At 41.1% G+C, this 25,109-nt stretch overlaps 1 protein-coding gene across 5 annotated transcripts in view; it reads right to left on the bottom strand.

The window, feature by feature from the left end:
- The window catches only part of EBF1 (EBF transcription factor 1), a 282,181-nt gene that overhangs the window by 64,236 nt on the left and 192,836 nt on the right, over positions 1–25,109 (bottom strand). For 3 of the 5 annotated variants that reach the window (XM_087753702.1, XM_087753704.1, XM_087753707.1), the window contains exons 9-10: positions 8,103–8,236; positions 242–368 (exon numbers count right to left, since the gene is read on the bottom strand). In XM_087753702.1, the coding sequence (XP_087609828.1) occupies positions 242–368; positions 8,103–8,236 (261 nt within the window). The remainder of the gene's footprint in view (positions 1–241; positions 369–8,102; positions 8,237–25,109) is intronic. The other 2 variants (XM_087753703.1, XM_087753705.1) reach the window with 1 other exon arrangement.

The raw sequence follows: 25,109 nt of genomic DNA, 5'->3' as shown, positions 1-25,109 counted from the left end.
GAGATGTCCCATCGTGAGGACAAACAAGCAAACAAAAATCCCACACTGGTATGTTTTCAGATTCATCTCTACGGTCACCCATTTCTGAAATCCAGCCGTAAACTGGAACCTTCAATGACGTGCTCAGCCAAAATAATAAAATACAGTACAGCTTTTAATGATGAAAGCAGAAGCCCTAGCAAGCGTGATATATTGCCTGCCCTATTTCTCCACGTTATATCTAGTACTAAAGCATCCTTACCTGTGTAAATGAATCTTCCAGGTGTTCCCTTGCAAAACTGCTTAGACTTGTAGGACAATGTGACTTCTACAACCCCTGGGATATGTCGCGGAGGCGTCTGTACGCGGATGGCATGAGGAGTAATCAGCTAGAGGAAAACATTGAGAAGGGAGAAGAAAGGGGAAAAAAAAGCACTGTTAGATGCTGAACACTTCTTTAATAACACTTTCCTCTCAGATCACAGTAAACAAGCTTTGAAACATGTAATTAACCTGTCAATGTTTGAATACAATCTTGATGAAACCCACACAAAAGCCAGCGACTACAATATTTACAAGCAGTCTCCTTCTCAGCCCTAACAACATTATTTCTGTTTTCATACATGGCAGGCACTTGCTTCCTAGTACAAGCATTAGCCCTGGTTTAATGCAATAACTTCAGCTTACAGCAGCAGGATGTCTATGTTTGCTCAGGTGAACACTGGGGTCATGACAGTGTCCAACAAATCCCATTGATAGATGATACGCAGTTACATGTGTGAACATGGCACAGGGCAAGCCCAGGCTGAGATTCACTGCACAGCCCAAGCCCGGGCAGGCTTTTAAGCACACTGGTCCCCAGCTGACATCTGTGCACCGCAAAAGCACCATGTGCTGCTGGTTTAATTTTCTATTCATTTTGTGGAGGTATAACTGATTACTGCAGAAATGCAAAGTTTGGTTTCTGAAGGATGCTGGATCTTGCCTTGCAAATGATCAGAGCACTCAAAAGAGAGATACCAAATATAACCATCTAACTATCACTTCCAGTCAGCCTTCACTGCAATGATGGACACACATCTGAGAGGGCTCCTACAGATGTGGATTTACACAGTAATAAGTAGACAAATTTAACTTTCTTGCTAATGGGGCTGGGGATCCTGATCCTCTTAACGCAAAAGGTTGGGGTGGGTCAGTGCTGCACTTTCCAGGCTCTAGACCATTTTTTTTCTTTCAGAATTCTGGACTGGATTTAAAACACAGTCCCAGAAAATAATATTAGAGCCACCTAGGAGTTCGCTAATTTATGGCAGGTTAACTCAAATCTCTGCTGCACTCAGAAACTACAGCATCATCCTCCCCATCACTGAAATGTCCTCTTCTCGCTCATTATGCTCCCTCAGACAAGAGCAGTAAAAAGAGGTACATAGAAAAGGTGACACGATTGTGTCCAGCAACCAAGAGACAGCTCTGCCACATGGATAATCCTTCTCTAACTGACTGTGGCACATTAGCACGCTTCTGGAGAGGCAAACAAGACCACGACCAGCCTTGACAGCAGGCAAAACCGTGGGCATCCTATGCAGACAGTCAACTGCTCTATGCTGTTGGTTGACTCATGTCCTGGATCCAGGAATAGATTTTTTTTTTTTTAAATAAAAAGCTAATTTTATTTTTACTAGGAACCAAATATTTCAAAATTGTAGTAAGGTCCTACCAAAAAATCAGACTTCAAACCCGTTCTTTGTTTAGGGCACAGGACTAAAAAAGCACAGGAGAGTAATGTCTGTCTGAGAGCCATCTGTGTTACTGAGGGAAATGGCATACACAGTAGGAAGTTCTCCATATTTAAAATAAGAAAGTTAATATTAAATCAAGTTGAAGATTAAAACCAAAACTACCAGCACCAAATGCTCCAAAAGTTATTCAGATCCATAGAAGTCATAAGTATGTCATTTCAGAAATGGTCATGTAGGAATTGATGCCTTTTGTTCGTAAGCTCTAAAGAACACGTTTTCAGGCTCTGCTTTGAAATCAGGTGATTTAGAAACTTATTTATTTGTAAAAGAAACCTGGCTTTTTTCTAAATTACTCTATCAACTGGGTAAAAAAAAAAAAAAACAAAAAAAACACCAAAACCCCCAGAACCAAACCCCAAACTTCCAAGGATTGCTTTTACTTAAATTGGGCTGTTTTACAGTTGGGCTGACCAAAGCCTAAAAGTCTAGACCAGTTCTCTACACACCCTCGATAGTCAGTGGAGGCAGAAAGCCCTGCCAAATAGCAATTTATTTCCAGTGCTTTAGACACCTCTCACGTTGGGATGAGCTGCTCTCTGGAAGCATCTACCTTTCTCCAATGAACCGAGACGACAAGTTTAGACTAGATGCTTAACTGTAGGCAGCCAAACACAGCTGAGATAAATCCCATCCTCAAGTGGTTCTAGTTAACTGGATGAACTGGCGAGATGAGAACAGTTTCATGACATTTTTAGGGGGAAAATATTTGTAAAAACAGCCAAGGATTTTAACAGTAAAGGTTAACATGCTAGTCTTACTACATCAGCATGTGCCTTGCACCCCTCAACCCCCATTCTGGCATGAGCTATACAGGCAGCTTCTGGTTGTATCTTTGAATTTCCCAGCATTTACTGGTCTGTCACCACTTTAATGTTCTTTAAACATAATTTGTGGCATTTTCCAATACTCATCTTCCCTGGTTCCCAAGAAATGTCTGACCTATTTATGGTCCATTGTTACAGAGAGCTGGGGAGAGTTAAGCAAGTTTCCTGGTTTGTTCTCCACAAACAGTTTGGTTTTCCTTTGTGCTCTGAAGTAAATAAGTTTAACTGTGTTTAAAACCACAAATATACAATAATGTCGCCCACACATTCCCAAAGGGTGAACATTATGTCTGAAGTCCTATGGTTTAGGATACTCGGGATATATTTTACTCCTCTCTTCTCTAGAACTAAAGCTTGGGAGGTATACCAGGAGAATACACGTGCCTTTTCCTTTGGCTTTTTCTCCTTAGCATCTGCCACTGACCACTGTCAGGGATATAGTGCCGAGCTGGAAGGACCTTTGTTCCGGGTCAGCCTTCAGTTCTCATGCACACAGAAAGGAACTGGCTAGCTTGGTTACATACCAGTAGTCCCCTGTATTGCTGTCATATCAAGAAATTGTCTTTAAGGGACAAACAACGTCACTGCACTTCAAAACCTGCCCTCTGAACCTCACCTTTGGTCTCAAACTCTGATTCCCTAGTGCTGCCAGGATCTGCATTACAGACCAGGACCAGCTCTCCGAATTGCCCTAACTCCGTTTTGCAATCCGAGTGACCCAATGGGTGCTGCACGGGTCTGGGTATTCCAGGCCCACCCACAGCAAGAGCAAATCTGCCCCTGACTTCAATAACTCCAGGATTATGGGACGTTTTCCCATCTACCCTGTCAACCTATGGCCTGACCTTGGGAATGTGGATTCCACCTTTTCCTAGCATGTTTTCTCCTTTCATACTGGCATAGCCTGTACCTTCAAGGCATAGTCTGTCTCATATTTGTACGTAAAGCACCTGGAAAAGGTGAATTATTAGCATTAAGGGATATTAAAAGTAAAGACACCACTTGTGGAAGCCTCTGAGCCGCAAACTGCTGGAGGCTGGTAGAGTGTTCTGGCAAAGCAGAGCTACATGCTCATCCTGTTGTTTTTATAGACATCTGTCATTGCCCAGCACCAAACACGAGATGCTGAGCTAGATGAACCTCCATGTCTGACGCCATATGGCCATTTCTATGTCATAACCTCAGGTGGGAACTCTCGGTGCGTTAACAGACTTCATAACAACCATAGCAATGGCATGCCAAGAGCTAAGAATTCGTAAATATTAGTTACGTACATTTCTGAACACATTTTTTAAATGTAAATCTTGCGCAAGGCATTAACCTGTGATTTGGAGATGAACGCACCAGCCAAAATCCCAGATCCAGCTTCCTCTTCCATTCCAGCATTTGGCTAATTGAGATCTGGAGCTGGACATAAAACTGGCAACTGGACCCTTTCTCCCAAGGGATTTTTCAAGTGAATTGGTCTGATACTTGCAACTGCACTAGCTGTTTGATATAAACTCTGACATGTCAGTTGGGACATGCTGTGGATTGCATTAAAACCTGAGTTAGAAACCTTCAGAATGGAGGGAGGAGCGTGTCCTTCAAAATCCAAAACACATTTGGTTTGAGTGTGTACAACAAGCCTCTTTCTGTGGTTTGCTAATATATTCTAGACATTCTTGTGTGATACAGCATCATTTCACACTCTTCAGAGTGCCAGGTTACTTTCTTTTTTTAAAAGTGACATTTTATAAGGAGATGTCATTAATCTGAGTCACTAGTTTATTTTTGCATGCTTGAGCTCTGGTTTGTGGTTAGGGAAATGGTGACAATCAGTCATAAATTTAACTTGGACTCTGTGTGAAGAGGACCATTAGGACAGCAATGAAGAAAAATCCCACCAACTGAAGGTAATGACAGCTTTCAGCTAGAACCGGACCCTTGAGATACCTATACTTTTTAAAATTACCAGTGACTTTGCATGCCTCAATTCTGGACATCCAGATGTTGCTTAATAAGCCTTGGTATTCAAAAAGAGGGTGCCTACTGATTTTTTTAAAATGAGTCAAACCTCCAAAATAAGCACTGAGAAACAGAGACTTCCAAAATCAATAATAAACATAAAAAGCAAAATAAAAAACTGTGTCACAGAATTTGATTCAGCAGCATTAAAAAAAAACAAAAATGCCAAACCAAAAAATCATCCTCTGTTTTTGTGCTGTACAAAGGTAAAAGAACTGATGTTTCAGTGCTTCATCTTTTCTTAATATAAAAGAAAAAGAAGTTGTTTCCAGCTGACTCTGTACAGCTGGAGGAATGTTCTTGGCAGGAAAATGTTTGAAGAAATAGTTCATTTTAAGCAAATATTGTGGAATATTTATAAGAAACTAATTTTGTCTTCACAATCGTGTATTTGCCCTGAAACTCGACTCCTGGAGTTTCAGCCCCCCAATAAGAGAGAGAAACAAGAGAGGATTTTTATCAGCAGCTCAGATTTTGAATATTTGCAACAACACACAGCCCCAGAACGCTGGGCAAAAACCTGCAAATAACAACTCCATCTGTTTGTGGCTGGACAAACAGAAAGGCAGAGTCTATCTGGCAAACCGACTATTTGCTGGGAGTTGTCTGTCCAGATTCAGCATGTGCACACGATATACCAATGCCGTTTGCCTGTCAGTTACGAATGTCCCTTGAAAAAAAAAAGGCATTAAATGGCCCATTTTGCTGTATTCTAAAAATATCAAGGGCTTTTAAAGTAATTTTTATAAAGCAATATGGGAGTTAAGGATTAATTGAACCTACTGGCTTAGGGTATCTGCATTTCTGCACGAAATTAATGTGACAAATTAAGTTTTTATTTAGTTCTCCCTGGCTGAGAAAGGTTGTAATTATGTTAGAGTGTTTACAGCTAAAATATATGTTTAAATAATAAATATGTGTTTCAGAAACCATTTTAAGCCTCCTTTTTTAACACAGTCAACTCCATTTCAAGCATATAAATATTTCAATTACAAAACTTGAATACATGTAAAATAAATTAAAAATATATTATTTACATTTCAAATTATATATAACATATGCTGCTTGACAGCAACAAATTCACCCTTAAAACGAACGATATTTTTTTTTGGCTTTTAGCTTTGCTTCTGAACTGTGGTAGGATTTATATTTTAAATATCCATGCATCTCAGGTACTTACATGGATTTTGCTGTAATAAAATCTGAGTAATATAGGACCGTTATGATAATTATCTTCACAGCACCTCTCCAAAGAAGGTGACTAATCTTATTACTATGTTAGAGAAAGGGAATTGAACTTTAAGCAGATTATGTGACTTGCCCAAGGTCCCATGCAAAGTATGTGGCAAAATGATGCTTAATTTAAATATTAGACTTCATCCCCCAAACCACCTGCGATTACAACTGAAAGTGAAGCTAGAAAAATCCATGTGAAAATGCTCTGCAAGACTCACACTTTTTTCTTTAGTTTCCACCTATCGAGTTTTGCTTTGGATTTTCTACAGTTAAAAATCATGTTTTCTTTGGATCCATGAAATAACAGGATGAACTTGAAAATTCTTCTTGAATTCAATGGCAAAATAACCTGGCCAGGTTTGCTCCAAACGGGGCCTGACTGGCAACTCAGGATGAACCTGCTCCAGGTCTGAAGATCAACAATTCAATTCCACATTTTATTAAAGTAAAACAAAAATATTCTCCCTGGGTACTGAAAATGCACTAGACATTTTTAGAAATGGGAAGGCAAATGAAAGAACTTATTTTGTACTTCATATGTGGCTAGTATGTGTAATTTGAATTATTTATAGATCACTATTATTTAGGGATCACTCAGACAGCTCATGCATTTCTGCACTTGTTTATCATGTCTGTCTGCTTCTTTTAGAAATCATTTCTTTTCCCCTATAGGATTTTCTGCTGCTCTCATAGGTTCTGAAACTGAGAAGCAATTCTGTAAAGGAGAGACAGTGAAGCAGTTTTCACTCGAAGCCAACTTGCAGCCCGTTAGAGCATTCACAACAGACTGACTTTGGTCTGGACCCCCTCTAACATTATTAATTTTATGACAACGCCTTGCAACCATCAGCAACAGTGTTTTGACCAGCACTCACTCTCCTGAGGTTAGAAATTGCCAATTAATGTCTTCCACTAATAAATAGAATCAAGTTTTATAATGAAAGACCCAATTCTGCAGCACCAAAATCAGAGCACTTTCCTCCCAGCCTCTTCACCTTTCCCTGTTAAACGTCTGTAGCCATAATGGCTTCAATCCTAACACACAAAATGCTTACACGGGACCCAGGGGGCACTTTCATGATCACATAAGGGCTTCAGAATAGGGCTCATTTAATACATCTCCTTTCCTGGAATGCCCTTTCATCCACTCTTGTCCTCAAGTGGAAGGATGAGAGAGAGAGAGAATAGTGAAGCCCATGAAGGACATTAGAGGATACTCTTCATATGGAAAAACTGCTGCCATATGTGCAACGGAATCAGTAGGGGGACTGTGCTGGATATGAATTAAGCTATAATGTTGATTTAATATTTATAGGATATAAGGCAAAGCATCAGAAGATCCTTACGTCACTGGGTAAGCATTGTATAGCTATTTCAGAGATGCTGGTTTGTCTGTTAGCATGTTTATTTCAGTATTAAAATCAGGAAAATAACTATTTCTTATAAAACGTCCAAAATGCTTTTGGAAAGCCATATATGTAAAATGTAAACCTTTCCTTGGAGCCGCCTTCCTGTGCCAGTGAAGCCAGTGGGAACTCTGCCCCGACTTCTATGGCGCTGCGCTCTGGAAGTGGCCCTTCGGGTGATGCTTCCCGGGTTTTAACTTTCCGCAGGCTTTTGGGGAATATCGGACTCCACATTTAATTATGTGCCAGGAGAAGAGAGGGTTTAAGAAACTGGGAGGAAGAGCAACAGCAAAAAATGGATAAGAAACAGAAAAAGGGTTACTGTGAAACTACAGAGGCCCCCGCTAGGTATGATGAGTCTGTATTTTCCACTGTGGATACAATACTGTGTATTTCGCTGCTATTATGCAGATGGTACTTACACCAAGCACCTACACTTTAAGGATATGCTATTCAGAGGCGCTGAATTTCTGCAGCTCAATGAGGTGGAGATTGCAGCTACAAGCAGCCAGTTTCCCTGGAAAGCAGGATCACCTAAACATTTGTTTCCTGTGGGCCCTTAGCTATTGTAGTGCTAAATGCAGAATTATTCACACGGGCATTTATCCTTCCCTTTTCTTGGAATAAAAGGCACTGAGCTAAATTCTGGGCCAGTGAGAGGATATGCAAATCCCCTGGCTATAATGGATTTCTGCCACAGGTAAATTTGACTAATTATTTTCATAAAACTGAACGAGGAAAGGATTCACATCTGAACATTTGTTGCTGATTTAGCATGTGGCATAGAAAAAGGACAGGCTAGCTATAAGCTAGACAAAGCTATTAGACATTACCGTTCAGACAACACCTACCTCACTCCAAACCAGCATGGTGCCGAATATGACCTGTAACCCATCAAAGAAATTGTCTCCTATGATGATGACAGTGGCACCTCCTGTAGTCCATCCTTCACTTGGACTGATGGCTTTGATACATGGTGTAGCTGCTTTTCAACACACATGAAAAAGAGAAGTATTCTGCTGTTAGAACCAGATTTTAATGACAGAAGACTTGAGAAAAATAAAATAAAAGGCGCTTTCATTTTCCCCCCTTACTAACACAAAGATTTCAGCAATCACGTTCTTTCTAGTACATGTGCATGACCTCAAACTGTATCTTTGGAAGCATTTTTTCTCAGTTAATTTCTGTTTGGTTTTGTTATCTGCATTGAAAAAATTAACTTTTTTAAGCCTACATTAACAAAAAAATCACAGCATGATGGGCAGAGACCAACTGGAAATCAGGACAAATCCCTATCTTTATTCTATATGAAATGTGCACTACCTGAGTTAAAACAATCTCCAGTGAGCTTGCTTTATTATCCATCATAACCTAAATTCATCAGGGAAACTGCTATAAATATTATGGAAAATATTGGCTAAACAGAAAAGGGTGCAACCCTCAGCATTTCCTTAACTCTTCTGCAATCAGGTCCAGGTTGTTCTAGTATTAAACTACCCTGCCCTGCTTAATGCTCTGGCTACTACAGAAAAAAAAAAAAAACCAGAACCAAACCCTACAGCCCTGCAATCTGGTCATTCCAGTTATGTTGCATCTACTGGATAATTAGGAAGCGTGTGCGATGCATTCTGCCATATTCATAGAGTCTATCCCCGCTTTCACTAGCCACTTTCTTGGCCTCGTATATACTAAGTGCCTCCTGAGAGGATGTTGAAAACTCAAGCACTGCTCAAGGTAGTAAGCTCAAATCTTGGTGTAAGATCTTCTGGTTTAAGACTATATAAGTGGAAGCATGCTCAACTTTATATATTGGTGGGATAGGGTAATGTAAAGACCCACATACTGATTCTCCGCCACTGCAGTACCAGAGTGCATCAGAATTTAACTGTGCTGAAGCAACAGGAATAACATTGCTGTAAAAATAACCTGAATAAGACAAAAAGCCCTGGGTAACTCTCAGCTGTGGAGTGTCGGGGTGGTCATACAGGTTAATGAAAAGAAGCAACTCCATCCCAAATGCCACCAACTTCTCGCTAATACAGCATGAGGTGAAAATATGACACCATACCGTTAGATAACATTTTAAGTAAAGTGGGTACCTCAACAATTTCATTAGCCATGAAAAACAGATTCTTTAAGGAGCAGCAAAACTCCACCAGTCAACCTCAATGTTGAAAAGAAAGATTCTTTCCTTTAGATACGAACCCAGTCCTCAGCAGAGAGAAGAGGCTGGCTCCACTGAAAACACACGAAGGGCTGCCATTGCCCACGCTGATTCTGCAATGTCAATCAGGTGTCAATCAGCAGGACTTCGTTAGCTGCATATATATATATCTGCATATATACCTCTTCTAGGGTTGCTGGCATTTGGCTGTGAATTACTACTTGGTCAAAAGGCTGGCTGAGCTGCTAATTCGGTTTGTAACTTTGACTATTTGATGATATACTCAAGGGAGAGCGCTCAGGCACTTCATCAGGTAAGGATTTACTAGGAAGACGGGGTGTGAAAGCCACCCATGTGTTAGCACCATCCAGGACAACACCCTTGCACCCATGAATTACTCAATGTGGCCGTGGAGTGGCACAGCCCCTGCCCTACATCCTTCTAATTGTAAAGACAGTAAATTGATTCATTCACAGAAGCCTACTTTGAAATGCTCCAGACATAGAGTGCTAAAGAGAGCCTGTGCATCTTCGTGATTATTTAGCGAAGTTCTGGTGGTTGGAGCTAACTGGGAGAGTCGGTAAGGCTGATGAGGAGCTCCTTCCTCCCAGCCCCCGGGCAGGGTGGGTGGGTGTGGAGCTGGGAAGCCGGAGGGAGCTGGAACGGGAGCTGTTGAGTCACCCTCGGCAGCGAGTGTTTCTGTGGGCGCTGCGACAGACTCGCACCACCGGTGATGGAACGCATGCATACAGACCCCGTCCCTACCTACAAAAGGTTGTGTCAGGCACAAACTTTTCCACTACTTAAGCTGACGGGGATGCCAGCTCCAGTGAAAAACACAAACATGCAGGCAAAAAAAAAAATCATTACCCTACTCCAAACTTGGCAGAGCACAGCCATTAACTTTTACATGAGCTAACAAAAGAAACATCCTAACATTACCGTCACGAAAATGTAGCGCGCACACAGAAGTAACTTCAATATGTTTAATTTGGATTCAAGTTACTTGCATAAAACTGTGCATAAAAACCATTGCAAAGTCCAAAACCAAATGCTTTCCTTTCAGCTGAGCTCACAGCAATGGATTTACAGTGAAAGCAGCTTTTCAAAATGCCATCTAGCCCTTTCACAGAATCGAACTTTTTCATAAATAAAAATTAAAATAATTTCCAAATTACACCCTTTCCAGTATTTCCAGTTGATTGTGGACACACACACCCCACAATAAAACCCGAAGATAATCAGTTTCCCATGTGTCAGAGAATGAGCTACTTTTCTTAAAGACTACAAACAACATTTTTTCCTAAACACCAGTGAATAAAAACTGTTTGAGACCATAAGCCATTAACAGAAAACATATGCAGGCTTCAAAATCATAGATTCAATTCATCTTTAAAATGAATGCAAGATACTGTTCTGCAGTTACAGGTCCCCACTAAAGGTCTTACTCTTTATCTTGGGATGTTCTTTGCGATACCTACATCGCTCCCCGAAGAGCAAGGTGCTGCACTGTCTGTGCTGCCTCATGTGTTCGCTTCTGATACTCTATACATGTATGTGCTTAGTATCAGCTACGTGCCAAGTCCCGGGGCAGCCAGGGGGACTTCAAGCAGACACTCAGGTCCTTGGGCTGCACCGGGGCTGTGGGTTGTTCACTGGGACACTCTCACCCACAAAGTCAATGTGACCACTCGCACGTGTAATTTTATTTAAATATGTAGCAATTGTGCTGAATCAGTGCCTCACAAACTGCTGGCAATAGCCCAGGACATCTCCTCTGAGGAGGAGAAGTCAGGACGTGGTGATTTAATAAGCAGGGCAGGTTGGCACCCTTTGCGGGAGCTACCTGAGCAGCAGCGAGAGCGCTATGCATTCCCGAAAGATTTCAGGGCATTATTTTCCCTTGGGACCAGTCACAAAAACCAGTGGACTTCCCAACTTTCCCCACACAGCTTCTCTTATCTTGAAATGCTAGCATCTGTAAAGTCTGGAAGGGCTGCACGAAGGTGCTGCCCTGCCAGGGAAGCTGCGCTGAAGGGCTGCACCCCGAGGAAGCCCAAGGAGACGTGCTGCGGGAGGCATCCAGACTGCTACCTGTTTTTGAAGGCACAAAACCTGTTTATACAATGACATATTTGCAACAGCCAGTGTCGTTTGGGACATTGGCCTTACTAAAACCTGGCCCTTCCCAGGCCCTTTCCTTGGAGCACCAGGAAGGAGGATGGCAGGATCGGGTCCCATTTGCCAGCGTCACCACAGGTAACGCTGGGAGCGGGGCAAGGCAATGACCTCAGCTCTATTTATGCCCCTGGTACAAATGTCTGGCCAGCTCAGGCCCTCAGCTCTTCATATTTCTTCTGTTAATCATTTTGGCAACTTCAAAGCGCTGTCTGGAAGGTGTTTACTTCTGTGCAACCCTAGAAAAACAGAGCTAGGCAGAACAATCTTTTCATTGGAGACCTTGATTTTTCTACATTTTGTTTTGGTCACAAGAGAAACTGAAGTACAGAACATCTTTTTGCAGAGTGCAAAGTTCCAGAATCTCTATCTGGAATTAACTATAACACTTTTTAATGTTTCCAAGAAAAACAAAATATTTTGTTTCAAAATATTATCACTTCACATGCCCTTCTGTAACAGCAAAGCATCATTTCTAAGATGGTGTTTTTAAAACAAATATGAAAAAGTTACATAAAATGTATGTTTTTCTGTAGAAAAAGAGATTTTAGTTGAAGTCTCAAACTTCCCTGATAAAAAAAATGCAGTGAAGGACTTTAGATAATAAAGGCAATGAAGCGTACATGATTGATAACATGAATGGACTTTAAGTCTAGAGAAGAATTATAATAAAAAAGAATAATTACACATTCTTACACATATAAACATTTTTTTTTAATGAACAGCTGGCAGCCAGCTACAACCAGAACCAAAAGAGTTTTGTAGCCTAACTATCAGATAAGATTTTTAAGACTCTACCGCGAGTGTACTACATTTGCCGCATGTTTTCAGAACAGTCATTGGACTGAGGAAAAACTAAATATTACCCCTCCGACTGCAGGCACGGACCTTGCAGCTCCTTGCTGAAGGTGATGTGGCCACATCCTCCACCTGCTGAAACGGCCTAACGGTTATGAGCCTTAATGAGCTGCTCTCCTTCTTTGCATAATATCAAGGCAAATCAGTGTTAACATCTGACATGTTTCATTGTGCTGCTCCGGCGGTTTGAGTTAACAGATAGAGATGTTAGAGGGAGGCACTGCAATCCCAAACTTAGCGAAGCCAATGGGAATTTTGCCATGGACTTCAATGCTAAGGGCTCTATTGATACATTTTGAGGATTTATGAGCAAAAGCCTTAATGACTTTCAAGAGAAACAATGTTCTTCTGAAATATTCATTTTTTTCTCAGAGTATACATTGTTAAAATCTTATCACCTTCCATACAAAGGACGGTAGGTACCAACTTCAGCACACGGGTAGCAAAAAAGGAAAAGTTTTTCATTGTGTGTTATGTGTGTCACTGTGTTCCTGTGTTCCCGTACTCCCCTAGCTACTGATATACAGGGGATTTTTCTTCCTTCAAACTGTGACAATAAAATGATTACCCCGCCACAGTTTAGCATAATGGTTCAGAAATGCTCGTGGCATATTGCAGAGTTAAAGTGGAAATTATTAGGTAGCTCTTCTTTGTTATAATAATGATCACTCCACAAATAAAAGCTCTTCTCCCAAAGGTACTGCAAGGCACAAAATGCTAATTCTGAAGATTATGTGTGCGCTTTTATTAAATATTACTATGCCCTGTCTGTTTGAGGGCTTCACTGCTCTGATTGTTTTATGAGTGCCATGTTAATGTCAGCCCCATCTTGCTAGCAGCAGGCACACATTTTAGCTTTTGTATGAGAGTTGATCAAAGGCCGCGTGCTGAGGGAATTGCTGAGAAAACACGGACAAGCGATAAAAATCTAACAGATTAATTGGTTTAAATTTCATTTCAGGGCGTTGAACTTTGGCTCAGGACACTAGTACTACACTACCAGTCAGGGCCTAATTACCGCATTTCCAATTTGCCTCTGAACAATGCTTGGAAGGGAGAATAATAACGGTACTAATAATACTAATAACAATAATAATAATAACAAAACAACAGCAATAACACCTCCTCATAGCTTCTTGTACATGTTTAACAACTAACTTTGTGCACAGGCAATTGCACTAGGAAATCCGTCTCCCCCACATCACTGTGCATCTGCCTCCAGAGCATTTCTATCTGCCTCAAATAGCACCTGAAGACAGAAGAAATAGCAGATGCCCTCAGGAGCACTGAACATCTGAATTTACAGAATCAACGAGCTACTAATTCAAGTCCCTCACAAACACACGCTGGACATCTCATATTCTTAATTAGGGACCTGCGTTTATAAACAGAGATAGCGTTTTATCCTCCAACAGAAATGACCTATTCCATTGATAGAAAACAGAGGCTGGAGGGGAAAAAAAACCCCAACATATTTACCACAAAGTTTATGGGTGGCCTTAGTATATAAGGGTTAATTGAGCTTAGAGGTAAATGTTCACTGAGGTGAATTAGTGGGATGCACAGCTATCAGCAGGGCTCTGGGACTGCTCTTATTTAGCTTCTGAAATGTATTTGCTTTATGATTAATATCCAGTTTGTGCTGGTGACTGTAAGAATGACCTCGCCTGCAGTTTTTATCATGAAGTGTGGTTTCATCCTCCATTATTCCATAGATGAGGCTCTGACAACAGTTGCTGCATCACAACAGGAGTTTAAATGATGGGGTACGTGCTTTTATTTTTCTTCTCTTTAAGAGGACAGTGACACGCCAGGAGAGTTGCGTAAAGGTAGTTAAAACTGGGAATTCAGAGGAACAGGGAATTGATGTCTCATCGTAGAGGAAGTAGTGAAAATATCTGGAGTTTGATTTAGTTTGCCTTTTTTTTCTTGGGTAAAACCTAATTCCAGGCTAAATATATAAATGAGCCACAGATTAACCCACAGTTTATGGTTCTGATCCTGCAACCTGTTAAATGCTTTTGCCAAACTACCGTTTTTCAGAATATCAAGCCAAATCAGTTTCAAGCACTCAAAACCATGACTTATTGAAGTTGTGATTCAACAAACCACTTAAGTAAGTGCTTAAAAACCCAGCCGAAGAAGTTGCAGAACAAGGAACTAGATTTTTTAAGCTAGTTGGGCAGTGCTCTGTGCAAACCTGCCAAGAACTATGTAATGTATAAAGAACTGGGTTTCCCATTTTGAAAAACACTTGGGTTACATGTAGACCACCCTGTGCAGCACAGAGCTCATCCAGCCTGACACGAGAACTAGCAGGGGCAGAGCCGACGTACTCATGCCGATATGCTGATTTCAGGAACCGGGCTGCTATGTCTACTCAGTGTTGCAGGGAGTCAAATGGAGCAGTGACTCAGTGCTAACTCGGGGATTTCTACAGCATTTTTATGTCATCTGGTGTAGCTCTTCCCTCAGGTACCTCATAGCTATTGAAATCACGCGGCGTTTGTGACTCTGGGCAAGGCAGTGCCCAGGAACGGTCTGAGCTGAAATTCCTTTCCTAAGCTAAAGGTGCACAGCACTTGTTGGGATGCTCAAGGCCTTTTTGATCAACATTTTTAGTTTGGCAAGGTGTATGTTTCTCCTTAAAAGGGGAGAAAAACATTATTTCTTCCCTTCTCAAATTATAGATTTACATAGGTGTTATACAGGGGGGGAAGGGTTATTCCATTCATCATTGTTTACTGTGGATTTTCCACATTAAGCACTTTAACAGATCAATTTTATCATGGGAGGAGTGGGGTTTTTTTTTTCAGAACTGAAAATTATCATTTTTCCACAATTTGCCAGTTTGAGAGAACAAACCAAATATTGGGGGGGGGGGGGGGGGGGGGGGGAGTTGGGTTGTTTTGGTTTGGTGGTTTGGTTTTTTGTTGTTTTTTTCTTTTTTTTTTTTTTTTCAGAAATAATATTCTCATTTCTGAGAAGCAGGAGTTGTCATCATCGGCTCACCTACTTTGGGTATGCTGAAAGTGTGAACCCTAAAAAGTTTGTGTGCCCATGCGATGGTACCATTCCAGTCTAGCGTGTGGTGCTGTATCCAGCACAAGCAACTGAAGTTTACCAAACCAGCCTGGATGGGAAAAGTCCGCAGGACCAGCCCAAAGGCTTAGTCATAGACACTTCAGGGAAAGGGAATGTGGCAGAATTTTTACATATTGTACTGGAGCATTAAATCTTCACTCTTAAGCTAAACAATGCGTTTGCTGTTTATCTTAGTAAAGTGATGATCTTCCTGCTTTCCTTTTTCATATCGCAGCCTGCTCCCTCCCTATTCTCTCCTGACAATAAGCAGCTGCTGTGCAGGAAACAGGGTAGCAGAGGTTTCCCTCTCCAGAAGATAACTCACACAGCTTTATGCAATGCAGGCACAAGGATGTGATGCCCTGCTCCCCCTTCCCAGCTCCCTCCTTCACAGCACCTTGATATTCGGGACTTACCATTTGCAAGCTTTACAGATTACAACACCCCGCCAAAAATGGCAACCTCCTCCTGCTTCTTCATGACGTCTGCACTGGGTAAAATCACCGAACCAAAAATACGCATGCCGTGCGATCCCTCCAGGATGGGGGAAGGGAGAGAAGGTTGCCTTTGTTTCTGTTCTCAGGTAGTGAAATTAAAGGTGCTGGCTGTGATTTTCTGCCTAACATTTTGGATGCTTAGTTCCCATTAATGGGAATTGAAAACGTAAATTACCTGCGATAATATTCCACCTACAATCAATACTTAAGCCAGTGTTTCTCTTTTACCCTTGCTGACGCCTCAGCTAGCAAAGTTACATTTCATGGAGTCCTCTGTGTTTCTGTTTCCTTAATGATTTGCAAAGCTCCCAGTTGTTGATCACTGCCTGAAAAATGACTGCATGGAAAAAGGAGGCAATCCTGAATAATGAGATGTGTTACAGAAAAGTCTGCTGTGTATTTTACTTAAAATATTTCCATAAAAATAATAATTTAGTTATCTCTATAGGGTTGCAAGAAATGCATTTTCATTCATTGTTTTAAACCCTTTCACATCACAGAGGAAGTTCTGGGGGTTTTTTGCTTGTTTGTTTTTTACTTTAGGAGGTACGTCCTGCTTTCCAAAAATTAATAAAACAGTAAGAGTCCTTAGCATCTCACTGCACGTCGGTAAAACTTGACCTCCAAAAGAGAGCTCTGTCATGTTTGTTTGGCAAATAATAAATTCCCCAAGAAAAACTCAATGTTGCAAAAACACCTAAAAATTTGGTTAAATTCAATATATAGGTTCAGCCAAAATATTAATATATATATAAATATGTAATACATGTATTATTATTCATGAAGAAATACATGCGCGCTCTCTCTCTAAATGTATATATTTTATATATATATATATATATATTTCAAGAAGCCTAACAATTTTATTGTGAAATTTTTTTGACACACTGTTCTGATTTTTTATTTCAAGGAAATTTCAAGTAGATTTTAAGCTGTAAGTTTTGCATTCATTATTTTTGCCCCAAAGTTGGAAGATTTTCATTTTGAGTCAGCGATAAAGAAACTGTTGCGGGCGGCCTCGGCCAAACATAGCTCTGCCTAAACCAAGGCAGCTGCTCAGCTCCAGCACTGGCGTGGTCTCCGTTATCTTGGGCAGCTGGGTTGCACAGGGGATGTACACACACTGAATCAGGAGAAGAAACAGCACATCCAGGAATATCTCATAGGGCCTATCAATCAAATATCGGCAGCACTTCCAGCTCCACAACTGGGGACAGGTTTGCTCAGACCCAAGCACCAAACCAGTGACTGCTGCAGCGTGCTCTCCTCCCTCGGGGATGGACAGGCACATTTGGACCCCAAGCAAGACAAATGCTTTACTATGAGCCCCCCAATTACTGCACCTCAATTTCTTCATTCTTTCCTCTGTCCCATGGGGTCACTTGCCAAGGCGCAAGAACAGTGTTCCTAAAAGATGGGAAGCCAAAGGCAAGAGCATACAGGGGACTACAGTGTGATATACGCATGGGATTGCACCGTTTTATCTGACTGTGGACTTGAAAAGCTTTGTTAGTAAAACAGTGAAAAAATCCTATATGCCTCTCCCGTTTCAATTTCAATGGCTTCTTACTGATTCAACTTCCACTGATGAAGTTACGGAGCCCCGCTAAGCCAATATGACTATTTTAAAAACAATAAGCACGTCCAGAAAGGAGACTGCATCTGTTTAAGTGCACTAAAGTTTAAAAATAGTTGCACTGATGCAATTTCTGGGTGAGGATGAAGGCAACCTTGCAAATGGAAGCACAAAATGTGTAATATAAATCAACCCTAAAAGTTTGTCAAAATAAACATTGCTGCATTGTTTGCATATCCCAAAACCTACTTAATTTAACTGACTGGCCCTTCACTGCTGCTAAGCTCCTGAACCAGCAAAGCATTTTATAGGATGGAACCAGTCATTTGCTTAATGTTAACCCTGTAGTTTACTGTTTTGCTGAATCCCAACCTAACAGAAGGGCAGGTGGGTGCTATTTCCAAATTCATGTTTTGTTTCACCATCACCCTGGTCTCATTTTCTCTCTTTTATTTTCCACCAGTACCTTAACAGAACTGTAAATCTCTCACAGCAAATCTCTCTAGAGTCAGAACACAGGACTAGATAAAAGCTCCGACGCCACAGCATCCCATCCCTACAAGGTGTAAAAAGTTCAGCATCAGCAAGCCTTGATGCTCAGACATACGCTGGTATGTTATGGCCACACTGGCAAGGTTTAGTCAACGATACACAGAAACTATTCTAGATGCAACGTAGAGTCCAATCTGAATCTAAATTCTCACTCCCCCAAACTAAATATTAGTATCAATTAAACTTTTATGGAATCTTTCACTATCACAAAGGAAAAACGAGAACTCCACCCCCCAAAATCAGTTGAACCCTCCACTATATTATATAGCGCAACAATCAGAAGTTCACCTGAGATGGATTCTACAGCAAACAAAGAATTTATTTCACCCTGATAAAAACAAGAGCCCCAACTAAAATTAATTGTTAGCTGAAGTCTCTTTGTTCAGGAGAATTGAGAAAGTCTGCCCACAACAGAGAGCTCGCAGTAATCGTCTTTCAGAAACAGAACAACCCGCGTAGAAACACAAAGCAGTTGTGGCAGGGACGGGGAGTGCCTGTAATCCAGTTTCTTCAAGGGAAATTCAAGTACCCTAAGAGTTCTTATTCCTTGTCTGATTTCTTTCACAAATCACAGGCTGCTCTCTAATGCAATTTTCTGGAGTCTGAGAATCATAAAGTCAAATATGAACAAGTCTAGTGGAAAATCTGTGACGCTAATCTTGGCCTACGCTGTATTTTTAACAGGCACTGAATTTGTGCGCCGGATTATCCAGATGGCCATACAGGAATCATCCTGATAGGATTAAACCTTTGTGCTGAACTCTGCTCCATCTGTTCTCGGAGGTTTGCCTATCGTTATCAGAATACGAATGTTCAGCCTATGTCTAGCACCACGACTGAAAGCGCCTGTTTACCACACGCACGCACACACATGTATATGTGCACACACACATCCTTGAGTACTTGATTAGTAATGTGAGATGAAGTTAGCCTGAAGTTTACCACTAAAGAAACATATTGGTTTTATTATTCGTTTGAAGAACAAAGTATGCAATATCTAAATTCAAACAAAAAAGCATTGTTGTTGTTGTTCTGGGACTTGTTCAATTCATTAAACCATAATACTGCCATAAATTTATAGATGAAGGCATGACTAAACATAAAGCAGCAAGGCTCTTCATCTTTGAAATCTATTAGTGTATGAGAATGTATGACACAATCGCACTTTGAAGATATCATGGTTAAATATTCCAGATTAAAAACCAGCCAATAACAAAACACATGCGTGCACACAGCGTTGGTAGCTGTTATTTGCAGCTTGATCTAGTCACAGGCCAAGAACAAAAAATAATAATCAGTCCCAGTAAAAGAAAAGCTTATTCCCATTAATGTTGCTTTCTGCTTTTATTATCTATTAATGACAGTCTTCTGCATTCATTGTTGCAGCCTGCCAGATGCAGCAAAGATCCATATTCATCATGTGCAAAAACTGCACTCAGGCTGTCTCTGTGACAAGTTACGCAGAGCTGCCAACGGAGAGACCGAGGTCCGATGGATGGCCTCGGGTTCCCAGGCCCTGGGCCAAGGGAAAAGGTAGGGAATCTGGCTCTTCTGTAAGAAAAGCATCCCAGTGATCAGAAGGTTTAACTAAACTGCTCTCCTGGCCAGAAATACACTACAAACTAATGACTACCTGGGATTGGAAGGGTGGATAAGAAAAATAAATAAAATTTATTATTATTATTATTATCATCATCATCATCATCATTATTATTATATTCAGGAATGCACTATAATACTCAGCCCATGTTTGTGATGGCAGTGGGACAGCAATGGAGGCGACGAATTGCATTTCAAGCAGAAGCCCCGACTGTGTTGCGAAGACTGAGACCCCCTTGTCTCTCCTGTGCAGTGTCTTTCAGCCTGTTTCCTCCTCTGTTCTTTGTGCTGCTCTGAATGCAGGGTCAAGCACCCCCTCCCAGCCATTTAGGCTTTACTTGCAAAAACACAAGCATAAAAATATATTTATAGTTCATAGTATCTGTCCAGCAATGACACCACATAAAACCAGCACGCTGAAAATCTGAGGAGTGAATACTTTGGCCTCAAGCCTACAAATGCTTAGAGAAGTTGTTCTTTCAATGTGTCTGATAAAGTCATGCTATGTTTTTATTTATTTATTTAGGGCCATATTCAGACCACCTACCTAAGGCACTGCAGCATGTAAAAAGTCAGGCCCCAGCTCTGGCTGGGTGAGTCAGCCTGCCTAAATTAGGATCCTCTTTGCGCTATGCAATGAGCAGAGATGGGCAGACACCTCTGGAAGCCTGGAGACCTGGGAGTTCCGTGCTGGCTCCTGAAAGTACCAAGGGACCTCGGCAAGACGATATCATAGGTACGAAGCAGCCAGAAGCAACCCCGTAAAAAATATTTGGCAGCTGATATTGAACAGGCACCTGACTCCGGGCTTTCCAGCAGGCACCTCTGCTCAGACTCGAGGCTGAATGAGGAGGCAGCGATCGCCGTCACTTTTAAGGTCACAATCCCAGGAAGGGGATAGTTTTCCCCAAAGGGCCCCAAATCAGAGTTGTTTTACCTTTCAGTGCCTCAGAGTGCCAAACCTGGCCAGAAATACTTTTTTCCCTCTCTCCATCTCCTCAAAGAGCCCAGGAAGCTGAGTGATGCTCTCACCTGAATGTACTGCGGCAAAGCGCTGTGACCTCAAACCCCAACCCACAAACTAAAGCTGCAGCTGGAAAGATGAGCAGCGTTGCGGTCAGGCCTGCAATTTACCCCGAGTGCTGGCCTTCCCTCTCAGCATGGATCAGGTAACACCAAACCTATGAATTCCATATGCAAGCCCAGGTTTTCAGCGAACAGCAAGGCGAGCTGTCTGTTCAGTCTCCAACAGCGGGGAGACCTAGCACGTCTGCTGCCATTTCACAACCCAAAAGGGACCTCTGCGGGAAACACACTTTACTTTTCCATGGGATAGATACAGAACCTCTGAGAGAGTTGCTACAAAACCATAATGATATGGTATTAACCAAACATAATTAATTTTGAATTTCCTTATATTCCCATTGCTAACAGACGCTTCAACAGTAGTACAGTAAAAAGCATACAGGTTCCTGCAGCATTTGGGACCAGATTTGTGGAAGCACCCAGCTATCTAGTGGTTCCAGTAAGCACCTAATGGAATTTTCAAAGTACCTGGCAGACAGGCATAGAAATTCTGCAGCCAGAGTTTTAAAAATCCCACTAAACACCTACCTGCAGCTTTAGGCACCTTGGTGCTTTGAGAGTTTGGCTTTAGGTCCAAGAATTTCCAAAAAGATTGCTTTGGGGTACCTACACTTCTGGGTGACCATTTGACTGACAAAAATGGATCAGAAGTTCAGAGAGTCCTAAACATCCACTTCATGAAGAACAGTATCTTGTTAAGCATCTCACAGTGGCCCTTGTACCTTAACTTGCAGGTCTAAATGTTTGAATTACTTTTGAGAAATAAATTTAAACTGCTACATTTCAGACAAGTTTTTCATAAAACGTTATTCTTGATCTTTTTAATAAACTTCCTAACCCTATTCGCTTTGCTCAATGAGGTCATAAACCAGCACTGCTTATATTACAGTCACTTTCACGCTAAAGATTTGTTTTGTCACAAAGAGAACTATAAATTCATGGAATGAAGGTGGGAAGCAGAAAGGACTAATTGTGACACACAAAGCTTTCTGGTTATGCTCAGCAAACAGTTTGGGCTAAGATTTGAAAAACACTTTATGAAGTTGTACTACTGGCTTTAATGAAAGCACACTTTTTGCAATGCCATGCACTCCTGAAAATCTTGTACTCTGGATTTGGGCCAAACACAAAGCCTGTCTCCCTTCCAATATTAATTATTAGCAGTTTATTTTTATTCTTTACTACTAACATTAATAATTTTCAGATGGCAACCCAGATTAGAGTAACCACTCCAAACATCCCACCCTGGTGGGTTCCATTTTCTGCATCAGTTTCCTGGTTTATGCTATTAACTCATTTCCTCGGATGTGGAGGAGCTTTGTCAAATACTCATTTTGCTGGGGCGACACTTGGCAGGCACCCCGCAATGGGCAGTGAGAGAGAGACCTGAATGCTCACAACGGTCTTCTCTCAGTTCAATGAGAAGCTGTGCAGCCTGAGATGCAAAAAATACGGAGTTCACTATTTGTGAAGTTTTCTAATCAGAATATTCTAAATGACAATTTGGTGGAAAATTTTCATCTAAACAAAACTTTATTCCTGATTGTTAGCACTCAGCTGATTCACAGCTTTGGACATAAGTTCCATGGGAACAGAGACCCCCCATAATCAGCGATTGCTTTGGGGTATTTAAATACTGGGGTGCCTAACATGAAACATTTGGAAGTGTCCAGATACCTGCAAGCTGCTGTGAACACTGTTCTTTGATAATCATGACCTTTTACGACATCCAGATGAGTTCTCAAAAAATCACTACTTCTTGGCCTTCGTTTACAAACCACAATTCACAAAATCCTTTTCCTTTGTACTCTGCCCAAATCAGCAGGGGACCGGAGTGAAAAAACATCTTTTCCCAACATAAGAACAATAAAGGTATCCTATAATAAAAAAGCTAAGATAGAGGAATTTGTTCAGAAATAATATTAATCATATTACAATAATGTAACATTTTGTCATTTGCTGGTGTGCTCATTTTGGAAGGCTGGAAAAACACTGCCGGGCAAAACATCACTGCCGTACGGTGCAGTCTCTCTCAAACATTTCTCTAATCCTAATGTCATTCTTCTCCCCTATGATGCCATTGCATTAGTGACATGGTGGCCAGCAAAGCAAATTGAAATGTAATGAATGCTCATTATCTATGAATATTCATTGCCTATTTGAGTGCTACTGAATGTTCTCCTGTACTGGTAGCTGTGAAGTTTCTGCCAAACAGAGTAGCTAAGGTTTTTCTACTCGCATAACTGTAGTCTGATTCTTCTGAGGTCTGGAGAGAAACCTCAAACCTGCAGAAAGTGGTTGGTCTAACTCTCCAAATAAGAGTCAACTCTCATGGTGGTTGGAGAATTTCCATCTGAACTTTTCTCCCTTCTCTGTTTGCTGTAACAAAACTGGGGTTTTTTTACACAAATCTGTATCAAATTTTAATGACAGTTTTCCCCGTGTTGTCTTCTTTTTGCCATTTTGGGAGCACAGTTCTGAAAGCTCCTCTGGGAAACTCACAAAATGTGCTCTATCTTCATCCAGGTACTATTTTTCCATGAACTCATGACATCCTCGTAACAATAGAGGGTAACAACATATCACAGCTTGCCATCGTTTAGAAATTCTGGGGGAAGGGCTGTTTTATTTTTCATTTATTTGAAAAACATAAAGGGCAGCTGCTCATGGGTAGAAGCTGCCACACCTTATCTTTTTAAAATCAAGGTGTCTTCCGCTTCCATTGTAGCATTTTTTCCTTTTTCAATTAGATGTGACACTAGATCCCTGATAAGTGACTGTCAAGCAGGAATCCTTTCTAATTGTGGTAACTGGAGTACTCAAACTTGACTTTTCAGGAGGTATTTCCATGGGCATTATGCAACAGCAATCCTTTTTATTAAAGACTAGAATACTTCAGATGGTATCTCTTAAGTCTGCTGTGACATGGCAGCAGCAGTATTAGCACATATATGTTATGAAATAATGTTTAAATAATGAAAAAAATCACAAACTCAAACCTCCAACTTCATGAAATACCTACAAGCCTAATGGCAGAACTGAAATTCCGGAATGTCCTCACCCAAATCAACCATTAAAAATCCACCTCCCAGAAAACCGTTTAAATCTTGATTTCATTTAGCCTCAGACTAAAAACAAATTTTGAAAGATCAAAATTGCTGCAGCCAGATATTCTAATTTTTTGAGTACCTCTCCTTAATGGCTGATTTATGACCTAGACAAATAGAAACAGAAGATTTTCTGCTTTCTGTTTGACGTGACTGGCTGTGAGAAGGGCAGCTCCACCTACGCACCCACCCAGTTCTTGCGAAATTCTCAGTAATATCCAAATAGGAAGCAGGGGCCTGGGCCTGCAGACAGCTACTCTGCTCTGGTGAAGATTAAATAAAAGACATCAGTATAATTCACTGGGGCATAATTTAGTTAACACAGCTTTGGCTGCCTAAATTGGAGCTGTACGAATCTGAGCTCTGCTGTGTTTACTAACCTGATGGTTCCCAAGATTTTACTCCTGAAGAGATCATTTCCATCCTGACATCCTGCATAGCGCCCGCCACAGAACCTCACCCAGCAATTCCCGAGTGAGGAATCACTCAAACCCTTAACCTCTCCCTGACTTGTCGTATACTTTGTAGGTAGATATCACGTCCTGACTTAACATTTGCAACCTGCAGAGAACCTGCCACAGTTTTGGCAACTTACTTCAATGGTCCCCAGAGTTAAGATCTTGTTGAGATCATACTGGAGTCTTTATCTACAAATTCTCTCAAGTGAAGCACCTTAACTTTCTGGCAATGTTTTCTCTCTTCAGAGGGACAAATGCTCTAGCTCCATCTGCAAACACACACTGGACTAATCCAGTCCTGGTGTGCTCACTTATATTAGAAACATACAGTAAGTCCACAGGGCAGCGAAGAGGTTAATATTATACGCTCGGTGAGGTCAAGCTCCAAGAACACATAACAAGCCATTATGTAAAAAATTGCCTGAATTTATGAGTCACTGCATTTATGAAGGAACCGATATGAAAAAGACAACTTGGCAAAAGTAAAGAAAATGATTTCCAGCTTGAAGTTTTGCAATCCTTCAGTATATCAAGGCTCACTTACTGTTATTGCTATCCATGTTGTGCAATGTTCTGAAAGTCACATTTTTTTTCCCTTGTGTATGCATAGAGATGTCCAACAACCCTAGGTATTCTTCCCTCATAGAAAATAAATTAGAAAGCAGACCTAACTCAGAATAACATACAAGATCCCCTCAA

Source organism: Nipponia nippon, unplaced genomic scaffold (assembly GCF_047370975.1).
Source record: "Nipponia nippon isolate SJK-2023a ecotype South Korea unplaced genomic scaffold, ASM4737097v1 scaffold_17, whole genome shotgun sequence".
In the NCBI taxonomy this organism is placed as follows: Eukaryota; Metazoa; Chordata; class Aves; order Pelecaniformes; family Threskiornithidae; genus Nipponia; species Nipponia nippon.
The sequence above is the reverse complement of the archived record's forward strand: the minus strand, read 5'-3'. Positions and strand labels throughout refer to the sequence as shown.